Source organism: Babylonia areolata, chromosome 21 (genome assembly GCF_041734735.1).
Source record: "Babylonia areolata isolate BAREFJ2019XMU chromosome 21, ASM4173473v1, whole genome shotgun sequence".
NCBI lineage: Eukaryota > Metazoa > Mollusca > Gastropoda > Neogastropoda > Buccinidae > Babylonia > Babylonia areolata.
In genome coordinates, this window is record NC_134896.1 from 227,501 (window position 1) to 249,543 (window position 22,043).

Consider the following 22,043-nt stretch of genomic DNA (forward strand, 5'->3'; position numbering starts at 1 on the left):
ATAAAAATAGGAAAAATTCAGTTCTTTCCAGTCATCTTGTTTAAAACAATATTGCACCTCTGGCATGGGCACAAAAAATAAAAAATGAAGCCTAATTATATGCAAACTGCATTTACTGTTATATTTATATTTTTTGTATTCTGTAAATTTGGCATTTTGATCTGATATTCTGACCCAACAACAAGAGCAGTCATTATTATTATTTTTTGTTCAAACAGGAACTTCTTTTGCTAAGCATGAAAGTTTTATTTATTTTGCAAACGTTTTGGTGCAGATAGTAAAAAAAGGAAATTACTCTGTAATTAATGCTAGGGGACTTAATTCGAATCTGGTTAGGACTTTTTTTTTCTTTTAACGCGAAGCTTTATAATAACAAATACAGAACACATTCTAACGATTAGATTTTTTTTTAAAGTGTATCACAAGTGAGTCTTGAAGGCCTTGCTTCTCTTGTTTTCATTTATTTCTTTTCTTTCATTCTTGACCTGTTTATTTCTGTTCTGTTTCTTCACACACACACACACACACACACACACACACACACACACACACACGCGCACACACACACCACTCCGCCCCTCTCCCTCCACCACTTCTTCACAGGAACCACATCTCCCTTTCATCTGTCTCTCAATCATTCTTTTCTTCATTCTCCTCCTTATCGTCACTCATCTCGTCGTCGTCTTCTGATCTGTCTCTCTAACTCCCACCCTCTCTCTCTCTTCTTTCTCGTTTTCACCATCCTTCCGCACTGGTTATCTTCTTCATTTTCACAGAACTGACTCGAGTTGACGAATGGTTTCAGCAGCAAATGCAGGTTTTCAGTAAATGCAAGTTTTGAGCACAGTTCAATAGTGAAGATATAATTATTATTCTTCTTTGTTTTGTGTTGTTGTTGTTTGGGTTTGTTTTCTTTTTTTGTTTTTGTGTTTTTGTCGGTTTTGTTGTTGTTGTTGTTTTTGTTGTCAGTGTTGTTATTTGCATTGTTCAGGTGTCTGCATGGCTCAGCTGGTTGAGCACCAAGCTCGCAATCAGAAAGTCGGTTGTTGGTTCGATTCTTGGACGCTCCCAACTGCAACTATGTGAAAAATAAAGTGAAATAAGATATAAGATAAATGGGTGTCATTAAATTAATGAACGAATAATTCAAAATGATGAGTAATACCGAAAATAAAATGAAAATAGAATAAATATAATTAAACAAATAGAGCAGGAAATCAAATGAAATACACAAAAAGGGAAAGTAAAAAAAATAATGTGAATAAAAATAATGATTATATTGGATAAACTAATAAACAAATAAATGTAAATAAAGACACACACACACACACACACACACACACACACACACACACAATCACAGCATCCAATATGCAGTCTCACAGTTATGAAAGCACCCCACAGACATGTTTGAGTTCCCCGACTTGCCCACATTAAAAAAAAAAAAATCATTACGTAAAAAAAAAAAACTGTCCAGGGAAACTACTCTTTGGCAAGAGTTACTCTTCCTTGTTTTAGGGCTTGCCTACGGATCACGTGACATGTTGATCGCATGACTTTATTTACCAACAAGGAACACGAACACACAGACACACCATTTTTAAAACCACCACCCATTGGATCAGCGAAGAGTGATGAAGAACTTTCTGTTTCTCTATCTGCTGCCTCTCGGGGCCTTGGGGGCTCTGCTTGGGGGCTACAAGCCGTTAGATGTTGACGACCCAGTGGTTCAGTCCAAACTTCGTCCAGTGTTGGAGTCGAACGGGCAGCTGGGGAGTTTGCCCATCAGAAAGGTGGAACAGCAAAGGGTGAGTGAGTGAGTGTGTGTCCGCGCGCCGTGTGGCCTGGGGGCCTGAATGATGATCAAGCGTTTTTGGTGGGCTTTTTTTGTTGTTGTTTGTTTGATTTTCATAAATACTTTTCTGTTTTATGTTGAAACGGCCATCATCCACACAGGTATTCCACACACACACACACACTCTCTCTCTCTCTCTCACTCACTCACTCACTCACGCATGCACGCACACAAACACACACACACACACACACACGTACGTCTGCGCGCGCAACACACACACTGGTTTAGTGGTTATTCTATCTTTAACAGGTCTGGATTACAACAAAAATTACATAATTTGAACATATTGCCATTGTTGGGGACTAAAAATTGGCAGAGAAAAAAACAAAAGTGGTAATTTTTACAAGATCTGACACAAAAATACCAATATATTTTTACTGTAGGGAAGATATAATACAAACAGCTAATTATGAATATTTAGGAGTTATATTCCACAAAAGTGGAATCCTGATAAGAGCACAGTAACACCTAACCAAACAAACAAAGCATTGCATACTTTACGAAGAACATTCAAAAATATTAACATTAATGCAAGTACTAACTCTAAGCTGTACGATACTGTCATAATGCCAATATGGATTTATGGGGTGGAGATATGGTTGCCTTACCAAATCAAACCAGGTGATTCTTTCGATTTAACACATCTTTTTGATGACTGCTTATTGAATATGTTTCGTCATGAAAAATTACTCATTAAATTCTGTAAGCAAATACTTGGAATACACAAAACATTTATGGTGCTTCCAATGTTAGGTGAATTGGGTAGACTCCCAATAAGTTTGGAAATAATATGCCAAATCATTACATATTGGATTTATATAATTCAATTACCAGAAACGTCTCTCATCAACAAATTATATAAGTCCCTGTACCAACAAGAAAATGCAACTTCCCCATGATTGATATTTGTAAGAAAGATACTTGAAATTATATGCCTTGATCAGATTTGGAAACACCAATTCACATTCAGCGTACATAGACTAAAATATGTGATGTCTCAAAAATTAGAAAACGAATAGTTACTGGAAAGATAAAGGAGAAAAAACATTAAAGCTTAAATTTTACATTAAGATTGTAGCAGAGTACAAAACTGAAACCTACCTTTTGAATATATATCAGATACAAAACACAGACAAGCTTTAACAAAACTCAGAATAAGCGCACATGACATAGAAATTGAAAAGAGTAGTTATTTAGATATTCCACGAGAAGACAGATTGTGTAGCTGTTGTAACATATTGGAAAACTAAATCAATCTTCTTGATCATTGCATTAATTATAAAGCTTCAGGGAACAATTTATAAAAGATATTCAAAATTCAAATAACACAGGAAATATACCCTGTCAGTTAATGCTAACAGATGATGAGTATCTACAAACAAGATTAGGAAAAATTGTTTAAGAATTCTTTTCCAATTTATGATGTTAATTGATTAATTACTTGTCTATTTATTTATTCATTTATTTACTTATATATACTTGTGTCTTGTAAACTCTAAGGTTTCATGACATTAAAATTTATTCTATTCTGTTCACACACACACACACACACGCACACGCACGCACGCGCACACACTCACACTCTCACACACACACACACACACACACACACACACACACACACACACACACACACACACACACACACACACACACAATCTGTACAGGCATTACCACAGGAACACACACACACACACACACACCTAATCGACAAACTCAATGAATAACTAATTGAGTAGCTCACAAGACCTGTGCAAGGGGGTGGGTTTGGCGGTTTGCCCATCTATATTGAGTGCTTGGTGAATACCTTTAGTTGTTGACTGTGAACACCAGTAGAACTTTACTGACTGCATTTTTTCCTTGTGAGACACTGCATCATTACCATAAAATTGTTTTGCGCTCCAGATATTTTGCTCAGGATAACACAGAACTTGGGTAGTGCGCCATCTTGAATTTAGATGTCCAACCAGCACAATAAACTAGTGTTCATGGCTTGAATAGCACTTAGTCAGTTGAATTTATTGATGTATTTTAATGTGTGCTTGTATCATGCATGCATGCATGATTGCATGTGTGTGTGTGTGTGTGTGTGTGTTTGTGTGTGTGTGTGTCTGTGTGTTAAGATACAAATTGTTTGAAAGGAAGTGTACATTGTGTGACGTGATGACCCTGCAGTCAGTCATAAGACTTTTAGGAGCCGGATGTTTCTCGTTAGACTGGTGTCAAATGTCACTGACAAGGAGTCATGTGAAGCATGAATAACACTCTGTCGGTGTTGCAGCCTGGCTAGTATTTATGAATGCCAAATTATACCTCTAGAGGACTTGAAGCTGATGAGTAATTTGTTGTTGTTGTTGTGGTGGTGGTGGTGGTGGTGGTGTGTGTATATATGTGTGTGTGTGTGTGTGTGTGTGTGGTTAAAAAAAAAAAAAAATCCATGTCAGTCTTTTTCCTTCCTTTCATTCTTCCTCTTGCACTGGTTTGTTTTGTTGGAAAAAAACAACAACCCAACATCCTAGGAAACATGAAAAAGGATTTTGGTAATTATCATGGCCTCTTTGAAACTTGACAGTCATCACAGACACAGTTGACAGTTGAAAAGGTAAAGTTTCCCTCATTTGTTTCCTGATTACATTTTGTGTTGTCACCAAAAACCCAGTGAAGAATAGAATGTTTTACAAAATAGAGGGGATACAATTACCTTTGTTGGATTTTCAGTTTAGGTGGGTGGCATTGATTATTCTGACCATTTTGTGACTTTTTCATAAAGCTATGTCAATAGCCACAGGGACAAGAATGCATTGCATTGAATTGCATTGTACTACTCATTTCTCTCAACAGACTTCCCTCTGTGAAATTTGGACTGCTCTCCCCAGGGAAGCATGTTGCTACACTGAGAGCACCACCATGTTGTTTTTTTTCTGCATGCAATTTTATTTGTTTTCCTATGGAAGTGGATTCTTTCTTTTATGTGCACAAACTGTATGCTGCACATGGGATCTTGGTTTATCATTTCATCTGAATAACTAGCATCCAGACCATCACTCAAGATCCAGTGGAGGGGGAGTAAATACTGGCAGCTGTTGGATTCAAACCTGTGCACTCAGATTCTCTTGCTTCCTATGCAGACACTTTACCACTAGGCCAACAGGGAGGACTGGCTGTTGATAAAAACAACATGATAAATGCATTCAGTGGCATTATTAGTGGTGTGGTGTCTTCATAGCAGTGATGGTGGATTGTGTTGATGGCTTAAGGCTGATTAAATGTAAAGGTTTTGTTTCTTCAGTGATATGAATTCTGCTGTTTAGAGAGGCATTATTGTTCTTTTTTCCAGCTGTTCCGTGTGACCAACTACAGAGTGTACCAGGGCATCCCTAACAGGAGTGTGAGTATCACTTTGTTCACAGCTTCTCCACTTTACACGGGTTGTACTGTTTGTGTAACCAGACAGCTATTTCATTTTATCACTTTGTTCACAGCTTCTCCACTTTACATGGGTTGTACTGTTAGTGTAACCAGACAGCTATTTCATTTTATCACTTTGTTCACAGCTTCTCCACTTTACATAGGTTGTACTGCTTGTGTAACCAGACAGCTATTTCATTTTATCACTTTGTTCACAGCTTCTCCAGTTGACACAGGTTGTACTGTTTGTGTAACCAGACAGCTATTTCATTTTATCACTTTGTTCACAGCTTCTCCAGTTTACACAGGTTGTACTGTTAGTGTAACCAGACAGCTATTTCATTTTATCACTTTGTTCACAGCTTCTCCGGTTGACACAGGTTGTACTGTTTGTGTAACCAGACAGCTATTTCATTTTATCACTTTGTTCACAGCTTCTCCGGTTGACACAGGTTGTACTGTTTGTGTAACCAGACAGCTATTTCATTTTATCACTTTGTTCACAGCTTCTCCGGTTGACACAGGTTGTACTGTTTGTGTAACCAGACAGCTATTTCTTTTTATCACTTTGTTCACAGCTTTTCCACTTTACACAGGTTGTACTGTTTGTGTAACAAGACAGCTATTTCATTTTATCACTTTGTTCACAGCTTCTCCACTTTACACAGGTTGTACTGTTTGTGTAACCAGACAGCTATTTCATTTTATCACTTTGTTCACAGCTTCTCCAGTTGACACAGGTTGTACTGTTTGTGTAACCAGACAGCTATTTCATTTTATCACTTTGTTCACAGCTTCTCCACTTTACACGGGTTGTACTGTTAGTGTAACCAGACAGCTATTTCATTTTATCACTTTGTTCACAGCTTCTCCACTTTACACAGGTTGTACTGTTTGTGCAACCAGACAGCTATTTCATTTTATCACTTTGTTCACAGCTTTTCCACTTTACACAGGTTGTACTGTTTGTGTAACCAGACAGCTATTTCATTTTATCACTTTGTTCACAGCTTCTCCACTTTACGCAGGTTGTACTGTTTGTGTAACCAGACAGCTATTTCATTTTATCACTTTGTTCACAGCTTCTCCACTTTACACAGGTTGTACTGTTAGTGTAACCAGACAGCTATTTCATTTTATCACTTTGTTCACAGCTTCTCCACTTTACACAGGTTGTACTGTTAGTGTAACCAGACAGCTATTTCATTTTATCACTTTGTTCACAGCTTCTCCACTTTACACAGGTTGTACTGTTAGTGTAACCAGACAGCTATTTCATTTTATCACTTTGTTCACAGCTTCTCCAGTTGACACAGGTTGTACTGTTTGTGTAACCAGACAGCTATTTCATTTTATCACTTTGTTCACAGCTTCTCCAGTTGACACAGGTTGTACTGTTTGTGTAACCAGACAGCTATTTCATTTTATCACTTTGTTCACAGCTTCTCCAGTTGACACAGGTTGTACTGTTTGTGTAACCAGACAGCTATTTCATTTTATCACTTTGTTCACAGCTTCTCCACTTTACACAGGTTGTACTGTTAGTGTAACCAGACAGCTATTTCATTTTATCACTTTGTTCACAGCTTCTCCAGTTGACACAGGTTGTACTGTTTGTGTAACCAGACAGCTATTTCATTTTATCACTTTGTTCACAGCTTCTCCACTTTACACAGGTTGTACTGTTTGTGCAACCAGACAGCTATTTCATTTTATCACTTTGTTCACAGCTTCTCCACTTTACGCGGGTTGTACTGTTAGTGTAACCAGACAGCTATTTCATTTTATCACTTTGTTCACAGCTTCTCCACTTTACATAGGTTGTACTGCTTGTGTAACCAGACAGCTATTTCATTTTATCACTTTGTTCACAGCTTCTCCACTTTACATAGGTTGTACTGCTTGTGTAACCAGACAGCTATTTCATTTTATCACTTTGTTCACAGCTTCTCCACTTTACATAGGTTGTACTGCTTGTGTAACCAGACAGCTATTTCATTTTATCACTTTGTTCACAGCTTCCCCACTTTACATAGGTTGTACTGCTTGTGTAACCAGACAGCTATTTCATTTTATCACTTTGTTCACAGCTTCTCCACTTTACATAGGTTGTACTGCTTGTGTAACCAGACAGCTATTTTTTTACTCTCTCCTGTCTGTTCACACGTACATGTTTATACACATGCATTCACAGGCAAATGGATGTACTCACAGACCGTGCACACACACACACACACACACACACACAGTGACACACACTATGCCCCCTCAACCCCCACCCCTGTCCCCTCAGTGACACAGTCTTACCCATGGTGGTACGCATGTGCTCTGTCTGGTTATCCTCAAGCCACTGTTCTATCCCATGTTCACTTCATCTTCAGTGCAACTGACAATGCAACTTACAGTAATTACACAAAGTTACTGACCCATCTTTGTTAGTCAGATATTGTGATGACACAGCTGTTGCAGTCCTTACAAATTGTGATTCTTCCTACTATTACAATGTTCAGATATAGTTGTGTTGGTGTAGGGAAAACCATCTTTATCTGATTCTGAATAATAAATGTCTAGTAATTAATCGAAGGAAATGATAACTGTTTATTTGTTTTTTTGTTTGTTTGTTTTTCTTGGGTTTTTTTAATATTTTTTTTTTATAGGAAATCTTATGTGGTAATCGCTGATTTGATTAAGTCAATAATGTTCAAGTTGAGTGTGTGAATGAATACAAGCACCTGTCTTTGATAAGAAACACAATTTTAATTTGCATGAGAAGTAGAGAAATCTCATTAGAAGATACTGCCTCAAAACACAAGACCTTTTCATTGTGAAACTTCTGGTCTTCAAAGTTTTTACTGTTGCATTGTTGAACCAGTTTTGATGTTTTCATTGGTAATGTTGTTGTCAGTATGAGTTGAGTTAGAAGTGCAAGGTGTGGTGAATAAGACTGTGAGTTTAAGTGAAAAGTTGTTGAGAAAAGGTCAAAGTATTTGAATCAATTGTGTGAAGACAAAATGATGTAAAATAAAATAAGACAAATTGAATGTTGGAAAGATATATACGGAGTCTGTCATATCACAATGTCTGGTTCACTATTTAGTCTTTGTATCTATGTATATATATCTATCTCTGTCTACCTATCTATCTCTCTCTCCAGCTAGCTAATAGATGTATATATAGATATAGATATATATAGAGAGATATATAGATGTATAGATAAATATCAACAACAGTAGACTTGGCTTGTCTTTAAAACTTGTAATATAAAAGCAGCAAATTTTCACAAGGTTCCTTTGCCTGAAGAAGCTGTTATACAGCGAAAATTGCTTTCATATTACAAGTTTTAAAGACATGCCAAGTCTACTGTTGTTGATATTTTTATGTTTTACCAGTCTGGGTATTTACCTCAGTGCTTTCTGCAAAGAGCAGAGCCCAAGACACCAAGAGAGTGCGAACAACTTGTATGTATACATATACATACATATATATATATATATATATATATATATTATATCTACTTCTTGTTACTGTTAATGAATAAAAGCGTTGTGTGTGTGTGTGTGTGTCAGGAGGTGAGGCTGTGTGCCAAAATCACCTGTCATGACGAAGGTGGCTGTGACCCGGCCACCCCCTGTAGTCCCCATGCCCCCCACACACCCCCTGCCATCCATACCCCAGGGGAACGGCCCAGGGCCAGGCCCAGGGTCAAGCCCCACCTGCTGGGGGGAGAGGAGGCAGCCAGCGGTGATGAGGTGCAGGAGGCCATGATGTTTGCCGTGGAGAAGCTGAACGGCATGTCCAACGCCCTCTTCAGGATGGTGCCCGAGGATGTCTCCAACGTCACCAAACAGGTCACCACTGGAGACAGAGGGAGGATTGGGAGGGGTCGATGGGAGGGAAGGGGGGGGGGATAAGAGGGGTGAGAAAGTGGATGAACATATCATCAGGATAGGGGGTGGGTGATGGTGGTAGGGATGAAGGGTCAGGATGAGGATGCAGGAGGGAAAAGGGGAGAGTCTCTAACTGTACTTATCTTCAGTGGAGGGAGGGAGGGAGACAATGGGGGGGGGGGGGGGGTGGTTAAGGGTCAGGATGAGGATGCAGGAGGGAAAAGGGGAGAGTCTCTAACTGTACTTATCTTCAGTGGAGGGAGGAGGGAGACAATGGGGGGGGGGGGGGGGGTTAAGGGTCAGGATGAGGATGCAGGGGGGAAAAGGAGAGAGTCTGTAACTGTACTTATCTTCAGTGGAGGGAGGGAGGGAGACAATGGGGGGGGGGGGGGGGGGGGGGTTAAGGGTCAGGATGAGGATGCAGGAGGGAAAAGGAGAGAGTCTGTAACTGTACTTATCTTCAGTGGAGGGAGGGAGACAAGGGGGGGGGGGGGGGTTAAGGGTCAGGATGAGGATGCAGGAGGGGAAAGGAGAGAGTCTCTAGCTGTACTTATCTTCAGTGGAGGGAGGGAGACAGTGGGGGGGGGGGGGGTTAAGGGTCAGGATGAGGATGCAGGAGGGAAAAGGGGAGAGTCTCTGGCTGTACTTATCTTCAGTGGAGGGAGGGAGATGATTGGGGGGGGGGGGTTAAGGGTCAGGATGAGGATGCAGGAAGGGAAAAGGGGAGAGTCTCTGGCTGTACTTATCTTCAGTGGAGGGAGGGAGACAATGGGGGGGGGGGGGGTTAAGGGTCAGGATGAGGATGCAGGAAGGGAAAAGGGGAGAGTCTCTGGCTGTACTTATCTTCAGTGGAGGGAGGGAGACAATGGGGGGGGGGGGGGTTAAGGGTCAGGATGAGGATGCAGGAAGGGAAAAGGGGAGAGTCTCTGGCTGTACTTATCTTCAGTGGAGGGAGGGAGATGATTGGGGGGGGGGGGGGGGGGGGTGGAGGGTTAAGGGTCAGAAGGCAGGAGAGAAGAGAGGAAATAATGTGGCTGTGTATGTCATTAGGGAGAGGGGGGGTGATGGCAGGGGGGTGGAAGGTTAAGGGTCAGGAGCAGGAGAGAAGAAAGAATGTGGCTTTGTATGTCATTAGGGAGAGGGAGGGGGGTGATGGCAGTGGGGTGGAGGGTTAAGGGTCAGAAGGCAGGAGCGAAGAAAGGAAAGAATATGGGTGAACAGGTCATGGGGGGAATGGGGAGGGGGGGGGAGGGATTTAGATTGAGGGTGAGGATGCATGGGAAAGAGGGTGGTTGTGGAGGTTGGTGACACAAGGGTTGGAGAGGTCTGACAATGTCCTTGTGGAGGTTGGTGACACAAGGGTTGGAGAGGTCTGACAATGTCCTTGTGGAGGTTGGTGACACAAGAGTTGGAGAGGTCTGACAATGTCCTTGTGGAGGTTGGTGACACAAGGGTTGGAGAGGTCTGACAATCTCCTTGTGGAGAAGAGATCCTGATAAAATCAGCATTAGTCATCATTTCATTCAGCTTGTCAAATTGCAAAAGGAAAAAAAAGGTGTTATCAGCAATTTCTTTGCTCCAGTCTGTCAGTTCAAAGTTTGTGTTAGAAGCTGTGATGGTGATACTGGTCATGTTGGCTGTGAATGTAAACAACTTGTGGTAGTGATGGCTGTTTTTATCTGAACATCTGTACTTTTCTGTAGTGTCAGATTGTTCACAGAAATAGTCTGTCTAAATTGTGGAGTTTTAGATGTCCAGTATCTCACCATGATTTCAGACAAAGACAAGGAGTTTTTGATATATTGTCAATATTTAAGATACTGGAAATAGTTGTGGTGTTTTTAATGTACCATGTGTTTAGAATAACAAAAATATTGCTGAAGTAAACCCCAAAATACTGACTCTCGTTTTGATTTTAAGACATTTGAGTTACACATGATATACTGTGATCCACTAGTGCAGACTCTGGCAGGTGGTTCCAGTCCGAATCATGTCCTGGATAAAAGACTATTCCACTCCAGGTGGAGAAATTGAAAGTTTCAGTTTCAGATTGTTTCAAAGAGGTGTCAAAACATGTGAACTGATCAATGTATACTGCACCAGATCTGCACTGAAAAAAAGGAGATGTAATTGACAATAGCTGAAAGCAATTCGATTTGGACGTTTTGATTTAAAAATGAATTGGGCATTTTGATTATAAAAAAAATATGAAATACTTTTTGTTGCTGTTGACAAATTTCCATGAATGATTATTAGCATGCTGAAATAGACAAATTGTCGTGGACTCAAAATGGTTGAATTTGTCATGTTTTTTTATGGACTATTGCTTGCCTACTTAACTTATTTAAAACATTTTTCTGCTGGAAATGTTATCAATTATCATTGTTGTTGTCATGGGCAGAGATGTCATTGTTGTGTGTCAATGTCATTGATGTCATTGTTGTCATGACGACCGTTGTTGCGGTGTGTACGCAGGTGGTGAGTGGCATGATGTACCGCTTCACAGTATCCATGGTAACCACCCAGTGCCGGAACTCACCGGCTAACAAGGGCAAACTGCTGGCAGAGTGCACACCTTCTGATGATGCCCAGGTAACCACTGGTCACGCTGTCATCATCCTCACCAACATCTTTTCTTCATTTCTATTTTTTAAATTTCTATAATAATTATTGCTCATTTTTTTATAATTATTATTACCATCATATTTTTAAAGTCATTATTACATCATCCTTTCAACAAAACTAGTAACATCTTTCTGTGATTGTTATTAATTCATCTATTTTTTTCATTGCAATCTTTTTTGTCTTTATTACTTTTTTTTTTAAACATTGTTACATCATCTTTAGCATGTATCATTATATGAACAGTGACAGGGAGACACCATTTTTTGACTCACTGGTGTAAACAAAGTCAGTCTATGTTTTAAGCCGGTGTTCGGTTGTCAAGTCAAGTCAAGTCAAGTCAAGTCAAAATGATCTTTATTGAGGGTAAAAGAATAAGCTTATACAGCTTTTTTACATCCTGCCCTCTTAAAAAAAAAAAAAGAGAAGAAAAAAATTTTTTTTTAAATTTAAAAGGGAAGAAATGGGGGAAGTGGGGGTCTGGAAAAGATATATGGAAATAAACAATTACAAGAAATACACAAAAATTCTACCGAGAACAACAACAACAACAACAGAAATAATACAAGCGTAAAAAGCAATAAATTTACATATGATACTGACACGATTACAACATGCAATGCGACACTCTTGCATCATTAACGTAATTCAGGAAGAAAAGAGAGAGAGGAAAAACGAGAGAGAAAGCTACATATATATACATGCACATACACACACACACACACACACACACACACACACACACACACACACACACATATATATATATATATAGAGAGAGAGAGAGAGAGAGACAGACAGAGACAGAGAGAGAGAAACAGACAGATGGGTAAAGGTAACAGTCGAGAGATGGAAAGGAGACAGAAAGTCAGAAGGACAGAGAAGGTTTAAAGTTAGAAAAATAGACAGACAAGTATATAGACAGCAGATACAATGATAGTCAAATCGAAGGATCAAGGGATCATATTTTTTCCATCAAATATTTCTTAAGTGCTTTTTTGAATGGTTGCTTTAGACGACATGACTTTAAAGAAGGAGGTAAACCATTCCATATCGTTCCCCCAGAATATGTTAAACTAGATTTATATAAATTGTTTCGGGGTCGTGGAAAAGATAGTTTGTGAGTGTGTCTATTTTCATTAGTGATAAAATTCTGGGTTATTTTCTTTGGTGCCGTTCCATTCGCTATACTGTGCATACACATACATTTGTTAAGTAACAGTCGACTTTTGACCGGAAGAATGTCTAAATTTTTATAGTCATTATCTGTCAAAGTATTAGATTTTAGTTTAATCAGTTTTAGAGCTCTTTTGTGCAAGCGACTGATGTGTTTGAGGTTAGTTTCGCTGGCATTATCCCACAACGTGGATGCATAGTTTATGAGAGATAGAATGTGTGCGTGAAAAAATAGCTTCCTAGAATGAAGATTGAGAAAATGTTTAACCTTGCTAAGCTGGTATATTCTTTTGGAAATTCTTTTTCCTAGATCAGCAATATGATCAGTCCATGACAGGTCATTGTCTATTATGACCCCCAATACTTTGTGTGTTGTAACTTCTTCAATTGTTTTCCCGTGGATGTATAAAGGTGTAAAGGAGGTATGCATTTTTTGTCGCTTCTGTCGTGTCGTCACATACATACATTTAGTTTTGCCTGTATTTAGAGACATGTGGTTCAGCTCAGTCCATTTGACCAAACTATCTATATTGTTCTGAAGCTCATTTACAAGTTCAGTTGGATTATCACTATTTGACTGAAGTGAGGTGTCGTCCGCGAACATTTCGCATGTGCATTGTATATGTAATGGCAAGTCATTTATATATATGGAAAATAAAAGTGGTCCAAGCACTGATCCTTGTGGTACACCAAATTTTACAGGCAGTAAATCAGACCTGCTAGAACTGATTTCAACCAACTGATGACGGTCACTGAGAAAGGAGATAAAAAAATCTAAAGCATCATTTGACAAATTGTAATGTGAGAGTTTTCTAACAAGAAGAGAGTGGTTAATTATGTCAAAAGCCTTGGCGAAGTCAACAAAGAGAATACCTGTGAACACATTATTGTTTATGTTTGAAAGGCATCTTTCAATAATTTGTATAAGAGCTGTGTGACAGGAGTGATTTTCCCGAAAACCTGATTGGTTTTCGTGTATCAAATCATATTTCTTAAGATAGGAATTAAGGTGAGATTGCACATGTCTTTCAAGTGGTTTGGACAAAACAGACAGTATAGAAATAGGTCTATAGTTAGAGGGATTATCTCGGTCTCCTGCTTTGTACAGTGGTATAACCTTAGCTTGCTTAAATTTTAATGGGAAAACCTGTTTATCAATACATAAATTATATACATAGGTGAGAGTGTCTGATATATATGCTGCACTGGCCTTTAGTATTTTACCATCGATTCCATCTAAGTCTCTTGTTCCAGATTGTTTCAGGCGTATTAAGCTATGAAATACTTCGTTTATTGTCACAGGTGGTATATTAAAGTTAGCTGAGATGTTTTTCGAGTCACAGTATTGTTTCAGTAGTTTTAGTTCGTTTTCATTTGTTTTATCATTTACAATTATATTGTTGGCAATGTTAGCAAAATGATAGTTTAACTTTTCTGGTGATATCTCTTTTATTGGTTTATGGAAATTAGACATTGAATTCTTGTTTGTCAAGATATTAATGGCTTTCCAAACTGCTTTCGAATTCCGAGAAGAAGACACTAGATTTTGAAAATATTTAATCCTACTTTTTCGCTTCATAGAATTCACTTTATTTCTTTGTTTTCTATATAATTCTACTTTCTTTGATCTGTGGTAGTAATCTCTTAATTCAATTTCATTATCTATTTCCTTTGTCAACCACGGAGGTTTAATTTTATGCTTCACCCTTTTTCTTATAAATGGAGCATGTCGATCATACACTAAATTAAATGTGTTTACCCAGTAGTTAATGGCATCGTCGGGATTTCTTATTTGATAAACATATTCTAAACCAGAATGAAGCAAATCATTGATGAATGTATTCTTATCGAAATGGGTGAAACTTCTGTAAAAAATTTCTTTATGACCCGATTTAGGAATTTTGACACCTTTCTTTTTCCAAGTTAGACAAACAGACGAATGGTCACTACAGCCAGTTTGAACAGAACATGTTTCCACTATATTAGATTTTGTGTTGACGTAAATGTGGTCAATGAGAGTTTCAGTGTGTTCAGTGAGACGTGTAGGGCGATCGATTATTTGTTCTAGTCCGTACAGAGCGTAACTGATGTTCCATTTTGTTCCAGGTACTGTCAAATCAATGTTAAAGTCCCCAAGGAGAATAATTTCTTTAGACTCAAGTATAGCTGCATCCATCATCGAATTAAATTTGTCGTACCAGTCAACGGTTTCGGCTGGGTTTCTATAAAGGAATCCTATCATAATAGGTTTACAACGTTTAAGATTAATTTCTATCCAAATAGATTCCGTGCCATGATTTTCAAGGTGTGTTAGTCTCTTGAACATTACTGAGTTATTACAATATAAAAGAAGTCCAGTAGATCTTTGACCAGTAGGGTCAAGTCGGATGATATCATAGTTAGGCATGCATATATGAGAATCGGGAATACGATCAGTTAATCTAGACTCTGCAACACAGTAAACATGAAAATTAACCCCATTGTTATGCAATATGGTTGCGATATCATCAGTCTTGTTTCTGACACTGTTGATATTTAGATATCCTATGCGGTTGTCTGTGTGTGTGTGTGTGTGTGTCTGTGTGTCCGTGGTAAACTTTAACATTGACCTTTTCTCTGCAAATACTTTGTCAGTTGACACCAAATTAGGCATAAATATAGGAAAAATTCAGTTCTTTCCAGTCATCTTGTTTAAAACAATATTGCACCTCTGGGATGGGCACAAAAAAATTAAAAAAAGAAGCCAAATTATATGCAGACTGCATTTACTGTTATATTTATATTTTTTGTATTCTCTAAACTTGGCACTTTGATCTGATATTCTGACACAACAACAAGAGCAGTCATTATTATCATTTTTTTGTTCAAACAGGAACTTCTTTTGCTAAGCATGAAAGTTTTATTTGTTTTGCAAACATTTTGATGCAGATAGTAAAAAAGGGAAATTACTCTGTAATTAATGCTAGGGGACTTAATTTGCTTTAAACTGATCTTTCTCATCTTAAACATTACATTTTGAAATTATACTCAGTACATAAAAAGCTTGTGTGTTTTACTCTCAGTGTACAGGGCTTTCACTATGTTCATTCGCCCAAGTGGTCTTTTTCGGAAAATACTAAAATAAATACAAGTGGACTTTACAGATCTGTTGGCTGAGCCCTTAAGGTCATGGGCAAAAATCAATTGCATACACATATTTATACACATTCAAAGCGCGTGCTCATATTCTTAGCGAACGCGAACGATGCCATTTTGTTTCAAGTTGTTGACCTGCCCATTCAATCCTATATTCAATGGACAATACACGATAACGTGATGGAAAGTTAGAGAAGGAGACCGTTAAATATTTATTTAGAGAAAGATTTGTGAACGCCTCATCACTTACTGGATTATGCCCCAAACTACCATAAAAATATCCACAGAATCAGTCAGAATTCACGGTTAAAAATTGTAAACCATGTGAGTCAATACCCTTGAATTGAAGAAACGAAAAAATTTCCAGTCTTAACTTTTCTCAAAATGAAGACCTTTTCACTTCTTACGACATTTAGAAGTACTTGTACTTGGCTCTACATGTTATTAGTTTAACAAAATACTAAATTTTCATATCAACTTTAAAACTATAAAACTAGAATGAATATAAAAGAGAAATTGAATCGACCGTGTCGTACTACATTCCCGGCGGGTGTAACTAAACTTGTACATCTATCTAGATCTAGTGAAAACGGTTAAATGTTGCAGTGTGATTGCAGCAATAGCCATTAAAAAGAATTTTTTATTGCCCTTAAAGATTTTTTGAAGGCCCAATATACACCAGAATAATATGATTTAAACAGCGTTCTCACTGTGAATACTGCAATTGATTTATCGCCCTTTAAAAAAGTATGTTGAAATGTTAAATTTTAGAACGTCAGTTAAGGAGCCACGATAGTGTAATGGATAAGGCAGTTTCTTGTCACCCGAACACACGGGGTTCGAATCTGGTTAGGACTTTTTGTTTTTGTTTTTCTTTTTTTTTTTTTTTAAATGCAAAGCTTTATAATAACAAATACAGAACACATTTTAACGATTAGATTTTTTTGATTTTTTTTAAGTGTATCACAAGTGAGTCTTGAAGGCCTTGCCTCTCTTGTTATCATTGATACATCATCTTCATATTTGTGTATATAGAGAAAGAGACAGACAGATGTAATCATTATTACGTAATCCTTTTCTCATGGTTATTTCCATCATTATTATTTCCTTCACAGTGAATGTGTCAGTGGTGCACGTGACAGTATGAAGTGGAGTGGTGGCCCAGTGGTTACAAAATTTGATGGCGCAGGATGGACTCCCACACTTCCCAGAAGTTTCTTCCCCTCCACTAGCCCTTTGAGTGGTGGTCTGGATGCAAGTTGTTCAGATGAGATGATAAACCAGGGTCTTGTGTGCAGCATGTATGCACATAAAAGAACACACAGCAAGAAAAGGGTTCTCCTTGGTAAAATTCTGTAGAACATTCACTTGGTGAAACAAATACACTGGCAGACAGAAAAAAGCAAAAATATGGGTGATGCTGCACCGTCGAGAGCAACCTAATTTTCACACAGAGAAATATGTTGTGACAAAAAATGTAATGCAGTACAGTACATTACAATGCAATGTAATGCAATGCAAAGCAGCATAACACAACGCAAGATAATGCAACACAACACAACACAATTCACAATGCACTACCATATCAGGGCTTCCTACAGTTGGTTTGCTTAGAGAGTCCACAGGACTCCCACTCGGGCATTCTAGGGAGTCCTCATGTGGTTCTAGGGAGTCCTCATGTGGTTCTAGGGAGTCCGATCAGTCGCAGGTCAAGAAACCTTTATTTCACTCAAACACACCATACACTGACTTTCAATCAGTCCACACACACAAACACACACTGAATGAGTGAAAGAGATTGGCACACTCGCACACATTCACACTCTTTGAACTCAGAGAAAGAGAGACATATATACACATGCACACACACACAGAAAGATAGAGAGATACACATGCGCACACACAAGAGAGAGAGTTATATATATACACATGCACATACAGACACACCCTCTCCACCCCCCCAACACCCCCCCCCACCACCACCACCCCCCCTTGCACCTCTCCCCCTCCTCCTTCACACAGACAGACAGATGAACATGCATACAGTGAGTGAGAGAGAAAGCTGGAGAGGAGTGAAACACTGAAAACGAAAAGCCGTACAAGGACGATTTTTGAAAGTTTTTCGATCCTAAATCAAGCACATTTATTTCCCGGGAGTTGCACGATGACCTGGTTGTGAATTTCGCACAAGTTCTGCACTTGATTACATGCGTGTCTTCGTCATACTGCAGCCATTTGAATTCTTACTCCCATGAACATTGGTAAGTGCAGCTCTTCTTTTTCGGAGATCCATCCCCTTTTGAAGCTGCCTGATCAACGTCACCGGATTCAGAATCAGAATTTTTTGTCTTGTTTGCATTTTGAAGTGTCAAGTCATGATAGCAGAGGCATTCTATTTCAAACTGTATCACAAAATACTTTTCAAGCTTTGTTGCGAGCGTACTGGAAATGGGCAACACTTTTCTGTGAAGGGAGATAAGATTAAAGTCAAGAACTTTGCAGCAGTCGCCAATTTCGCGAAGATGAGATGACCGAAAACTAGTGAAACTAGAAGAAGCAAACGCTGTTGTTTGACTGGGCTCGTTCACATTTTGATTGACGCTGATTTTATAGTGCGTCCCGCAGACTCCCAAGCCGAAACTGTAGTGCGTCCTCTTTCATTTTAGAGAGTCAGGGATGCACATATGTGTGTTAACGGAAGCCCTGCATATAGTACCTTACAACACGACATGACATGACATGACACAACACAACACAATGACTTGCTGTTTTACTGTGTGTGTCAGATGCAGCAGTGCCGTGTGGCAGTGTGGTGGAAGTTGAACGGGGAATACTCCCTGGAGAGTCAGCAGTGCGGCAAGGTGAGCCAAGCCGTCTGTCACTTTGTCACTTTACAATACTGAACATAATTGTTTACTTTGATGATGATCATGAAGTAGATGATGATATAGCGCCTATCCTCAGTCAGAAACCAAGCTCTAAGCGCTTTACAAAGTCACTGGCACAACAGGATGTCTACCCGGGTAGAGCCAACAAACCCAAACACACTCATTGCACATAGCTAGTTACTACAGTGTTGAAGATCATGATTAACCAATAGAGCCAACAAACCCAAACACACACAGTGCACATAGCTAGTTACTACAGTGCTGAAGATCATGATTAACCAATAGAGCCAACAAACCCAAACACACACAGTGCACATAGCTAGTTACTACAGTGCTGAAGATCATGATTAACCAGTCACATTAAAACACACTCAGTGCACGCAGTAACAATACAGCACAGAAGATACTGATGTGTGTGCAGAAGGTAACAAGGTGCGTACAGAAGATAATGAGGTGTGTACAGAAGATAACGAGGGGTGTACAGAAGATAATGATGTGTGTGCAGAAGATAAAAATATGAGTAGAGAAGACGAGTTATATTCAGAAGATGACGAGGTGTGTACAGAAGATACCGATGTGTGTACAGAAGATAATGATGTGTGTACAGAAGAGAACGAGGTGTATAGTGAAGATAGCAAGGTATGTACAGAAGATAATTATGTGTGTACAGAAGATAATGAGGTGTGAGCAGAAGATAACGATATGTGTAGAAAGGACGAGCTATGTTCAGAAAATAATGATGTGTGTACAGAAGATAATGATGTGTGTTCAGAAGATGATGTGTGTACAGAAGATTACTGATGTGTGCACAGAAGATAACGAGGTGTGTGTCATAAGGTAATGATGTGTGAACAGAAGATAACGAGGTGTGTACAGAAGAGAATAAGGTGTATACAGAAGATAACACCTCCAGAAGATAACGAGGTGTGTACAAAAGATAACGAGGTGTGTACAGAAGATAATGATGTGCATACCAGATGCAGCCCCACCCTCAGAGCCACCTGCTGGGGGGAGACGGACATGACAACTGTCACGTTCACCTCAAGGCCTTCCGCAAGTTCAAGGATGACTTCGGCAAACTGTACAGCAGTGCCAGTAAGCAGTGCTCTCGTCACCCTGTGATCTGTCTTCTCTCTGCTTGTTGTCTCCCTTGTCTCTCTCAGTCACCACTCTAATTGTTGTCTCCCTTGTCTCTCCTCAGTCATTGGCCTTTGCTTGTCTCTCTTCAGTCATAAGTCTTCTCTATTTGTCTCCCTTGTCTCTCTTCAGTCATCAGTCTTCTCTGCTTGTCTCCCTTATCTCTCTTCAGTCATCAGTCTTCTCTGCTTGTCTCCCTTATCTCTCTTCAGACATCAGTCTTCTCTGCTTGTCTCCCTTATCTCTCTTCAGTCATCAGTCTTCTCTGCTTGTCTCCCTTATCTCTCTTCAGTCATCAGTCTTCTCTATTTGTCTCCCTTATCTCTCTTCAGTCATCAGTCTTCTCTATTTGTCTCCCTTATCTCTCTTCAGTCATCAGTCTTCTCTGCTTGTCTCCCTTATCTCTCTTCAGACATCAGTCTTCTCTGCTTGTCTCCCTTATCTCTTCAGTCATCAGTCTTCTCTGCTTGTCTCCCTTATCTCTCTTCAGTCATCAGTCTTCTCTGCTTGTCTCCCTTATCTCTCTTCAGTCATCAGTCTTCTCTATTTGTCTCCCTTATCTCTCTTCAGTCATCAGTCTTCTCTGCTTGTCTCCCTTATCTCTCTTCAGTCATCAGTCTTCTCTGCTTGTCTCCCTTATCTCTCTTCAGTCATCAGTCTTCTCTATTTGTCTCCCTTATCTCTCTTCAGTCATCAGTCTTCTCTATTTGTCTCCCTTATCTCTCTTCAGTCATCAGTCTTCTCTGCTTGTCTCTCTTATCTCTCTTCAGTCATCAGTCTTCTCTGCTTGTTGTCTCCCTTGTCTCTCTTCAGTCATCAGTCTTCTCTGCTTGTTGTCTCTCTTCAGTCACCAGTCTTCTCTGTTTGTTGTCTCCCTTGTCTTCAGTCACCAGTCTTCTCTGTTTGTTGTCTCCCTTGTCTTCAGTCACCAGTCTTCTCTGTTTCTTGTCTCCCTTGTCTTCAGTCACCGGCCTTCTCTGTTTCTTGTCTCCCTTGTCACTCTTCAGTCACCAGTCTTCTCTGTTTGTTGTCTCCCTTGTCTCTCTTCAGTCACCGGCCTTCTCTACTTGTTGTCTCCCTTGTCTCTCTTCAGTCACTGGCCTTCTCTACTTGTTGTTTCCCTTGTCTCTCATCAGTCACCGGCCTTCTCTGCTTGTTGTCTCCCTTGTCTCTCTTCAGTCACTTGTCTTCTCTGTTTGTTGTCTCCCTTGTCTCTCTTCAGTCACTTGTCTTCTCTACTTGTTGTCTCCCTTGTCTCTCTTCAGTCACTTGTCTTCTCTGTTTGTTGTCTCCATTGTCTTTCTTCAGTCACCGGCCTTCTCTACTTGTTGTTTCCCTTGTCTCTCTTCAGTCACCGGCCTTCTCTGCTTGTTGTCTCCCTTGTCTCTCTTCAGTCACTTGTCTTCTCTGTTTGTTGTCTCCATTGTCTCTCTTCAGTCACCGGCCTTCTCTACTTGTTGTCTCCCTTGTCACTCTTCAGTCACCGGCCTTCTCTACTTGTTGTCTCCCTTGTCTCTCTTCAGTCACCAGCCTTCTCTGCTTGTTGTCTCCCTTGTCACTCTTCAGTCACCGGCCTTCTCTGTTTGTTGTCTCCCTTGTCTCTCTTCAGTCACCGGCCTTCTCTACTTGTTGTTTCCCTTGTCTCTCTTCAGTCACCGGCCTTCTCTGCTTGTTGTCTCCCTTGTCTCTCTTCAGTCACTTGTCTTCTCTGTTTGTTGTCTCCATTGTCTCTCTTCAGTCACCGGCCTTCTCTACTTGTTGTCTCCCTTGTCACTCTTCAGTCACCGGCCTTCTCTACTTGTTGTCTCCCTTGTCTCTCTTCAGTCACCAGCCTTCTCTGCTTGTTGTCTCCCTTGTCACTCTTCAGTCACCGGCCTTCTCTGTTTGTTGTCTCCCTTGTCACTCTTCAGTCACCGGCCTTCTCTCCTTGTT

At 39.6% G+C, this 22,043-nt stretch overlaps 1 protein-coding gene across 1 annotated transcript in view; it reads left to right on the forward strand.

The window, feature by feature from the left end:
- The first annotated feature begins 1,539 nt into the window (after positions 1 to 1,539).
- The window catches only part of LOC143296354 (cathepsin L-like), a 64,702-nt gene continuing 44,198 nt past the window's right edge, over positions 1,540 to 22,043 (forward strand). The window contains 7 exon segments of the mRNA XM_076608232.1: positions 1,540 to 1,808; positions 5,196 to 5,246; positions 6,709 to 6,726; positions 8,833 to 9,114; positions 11,629 to 11,745; positions 18,873 to 18,947; positions 19,952 to 20,069. Coding sequence (XP_076464347.1) covers positions 1,635 to 1,808; positions 5,196 to 5,246; positions 6,709 to 6,726; positions 8,833 to 9,114; positions 11,629 to 11,745; positions 18,873 to 18,947; positions 19,952 to 20,069 — 835 coding nt within the window. The 5' untranslated portion in view covers positions 1,540 to 1,634.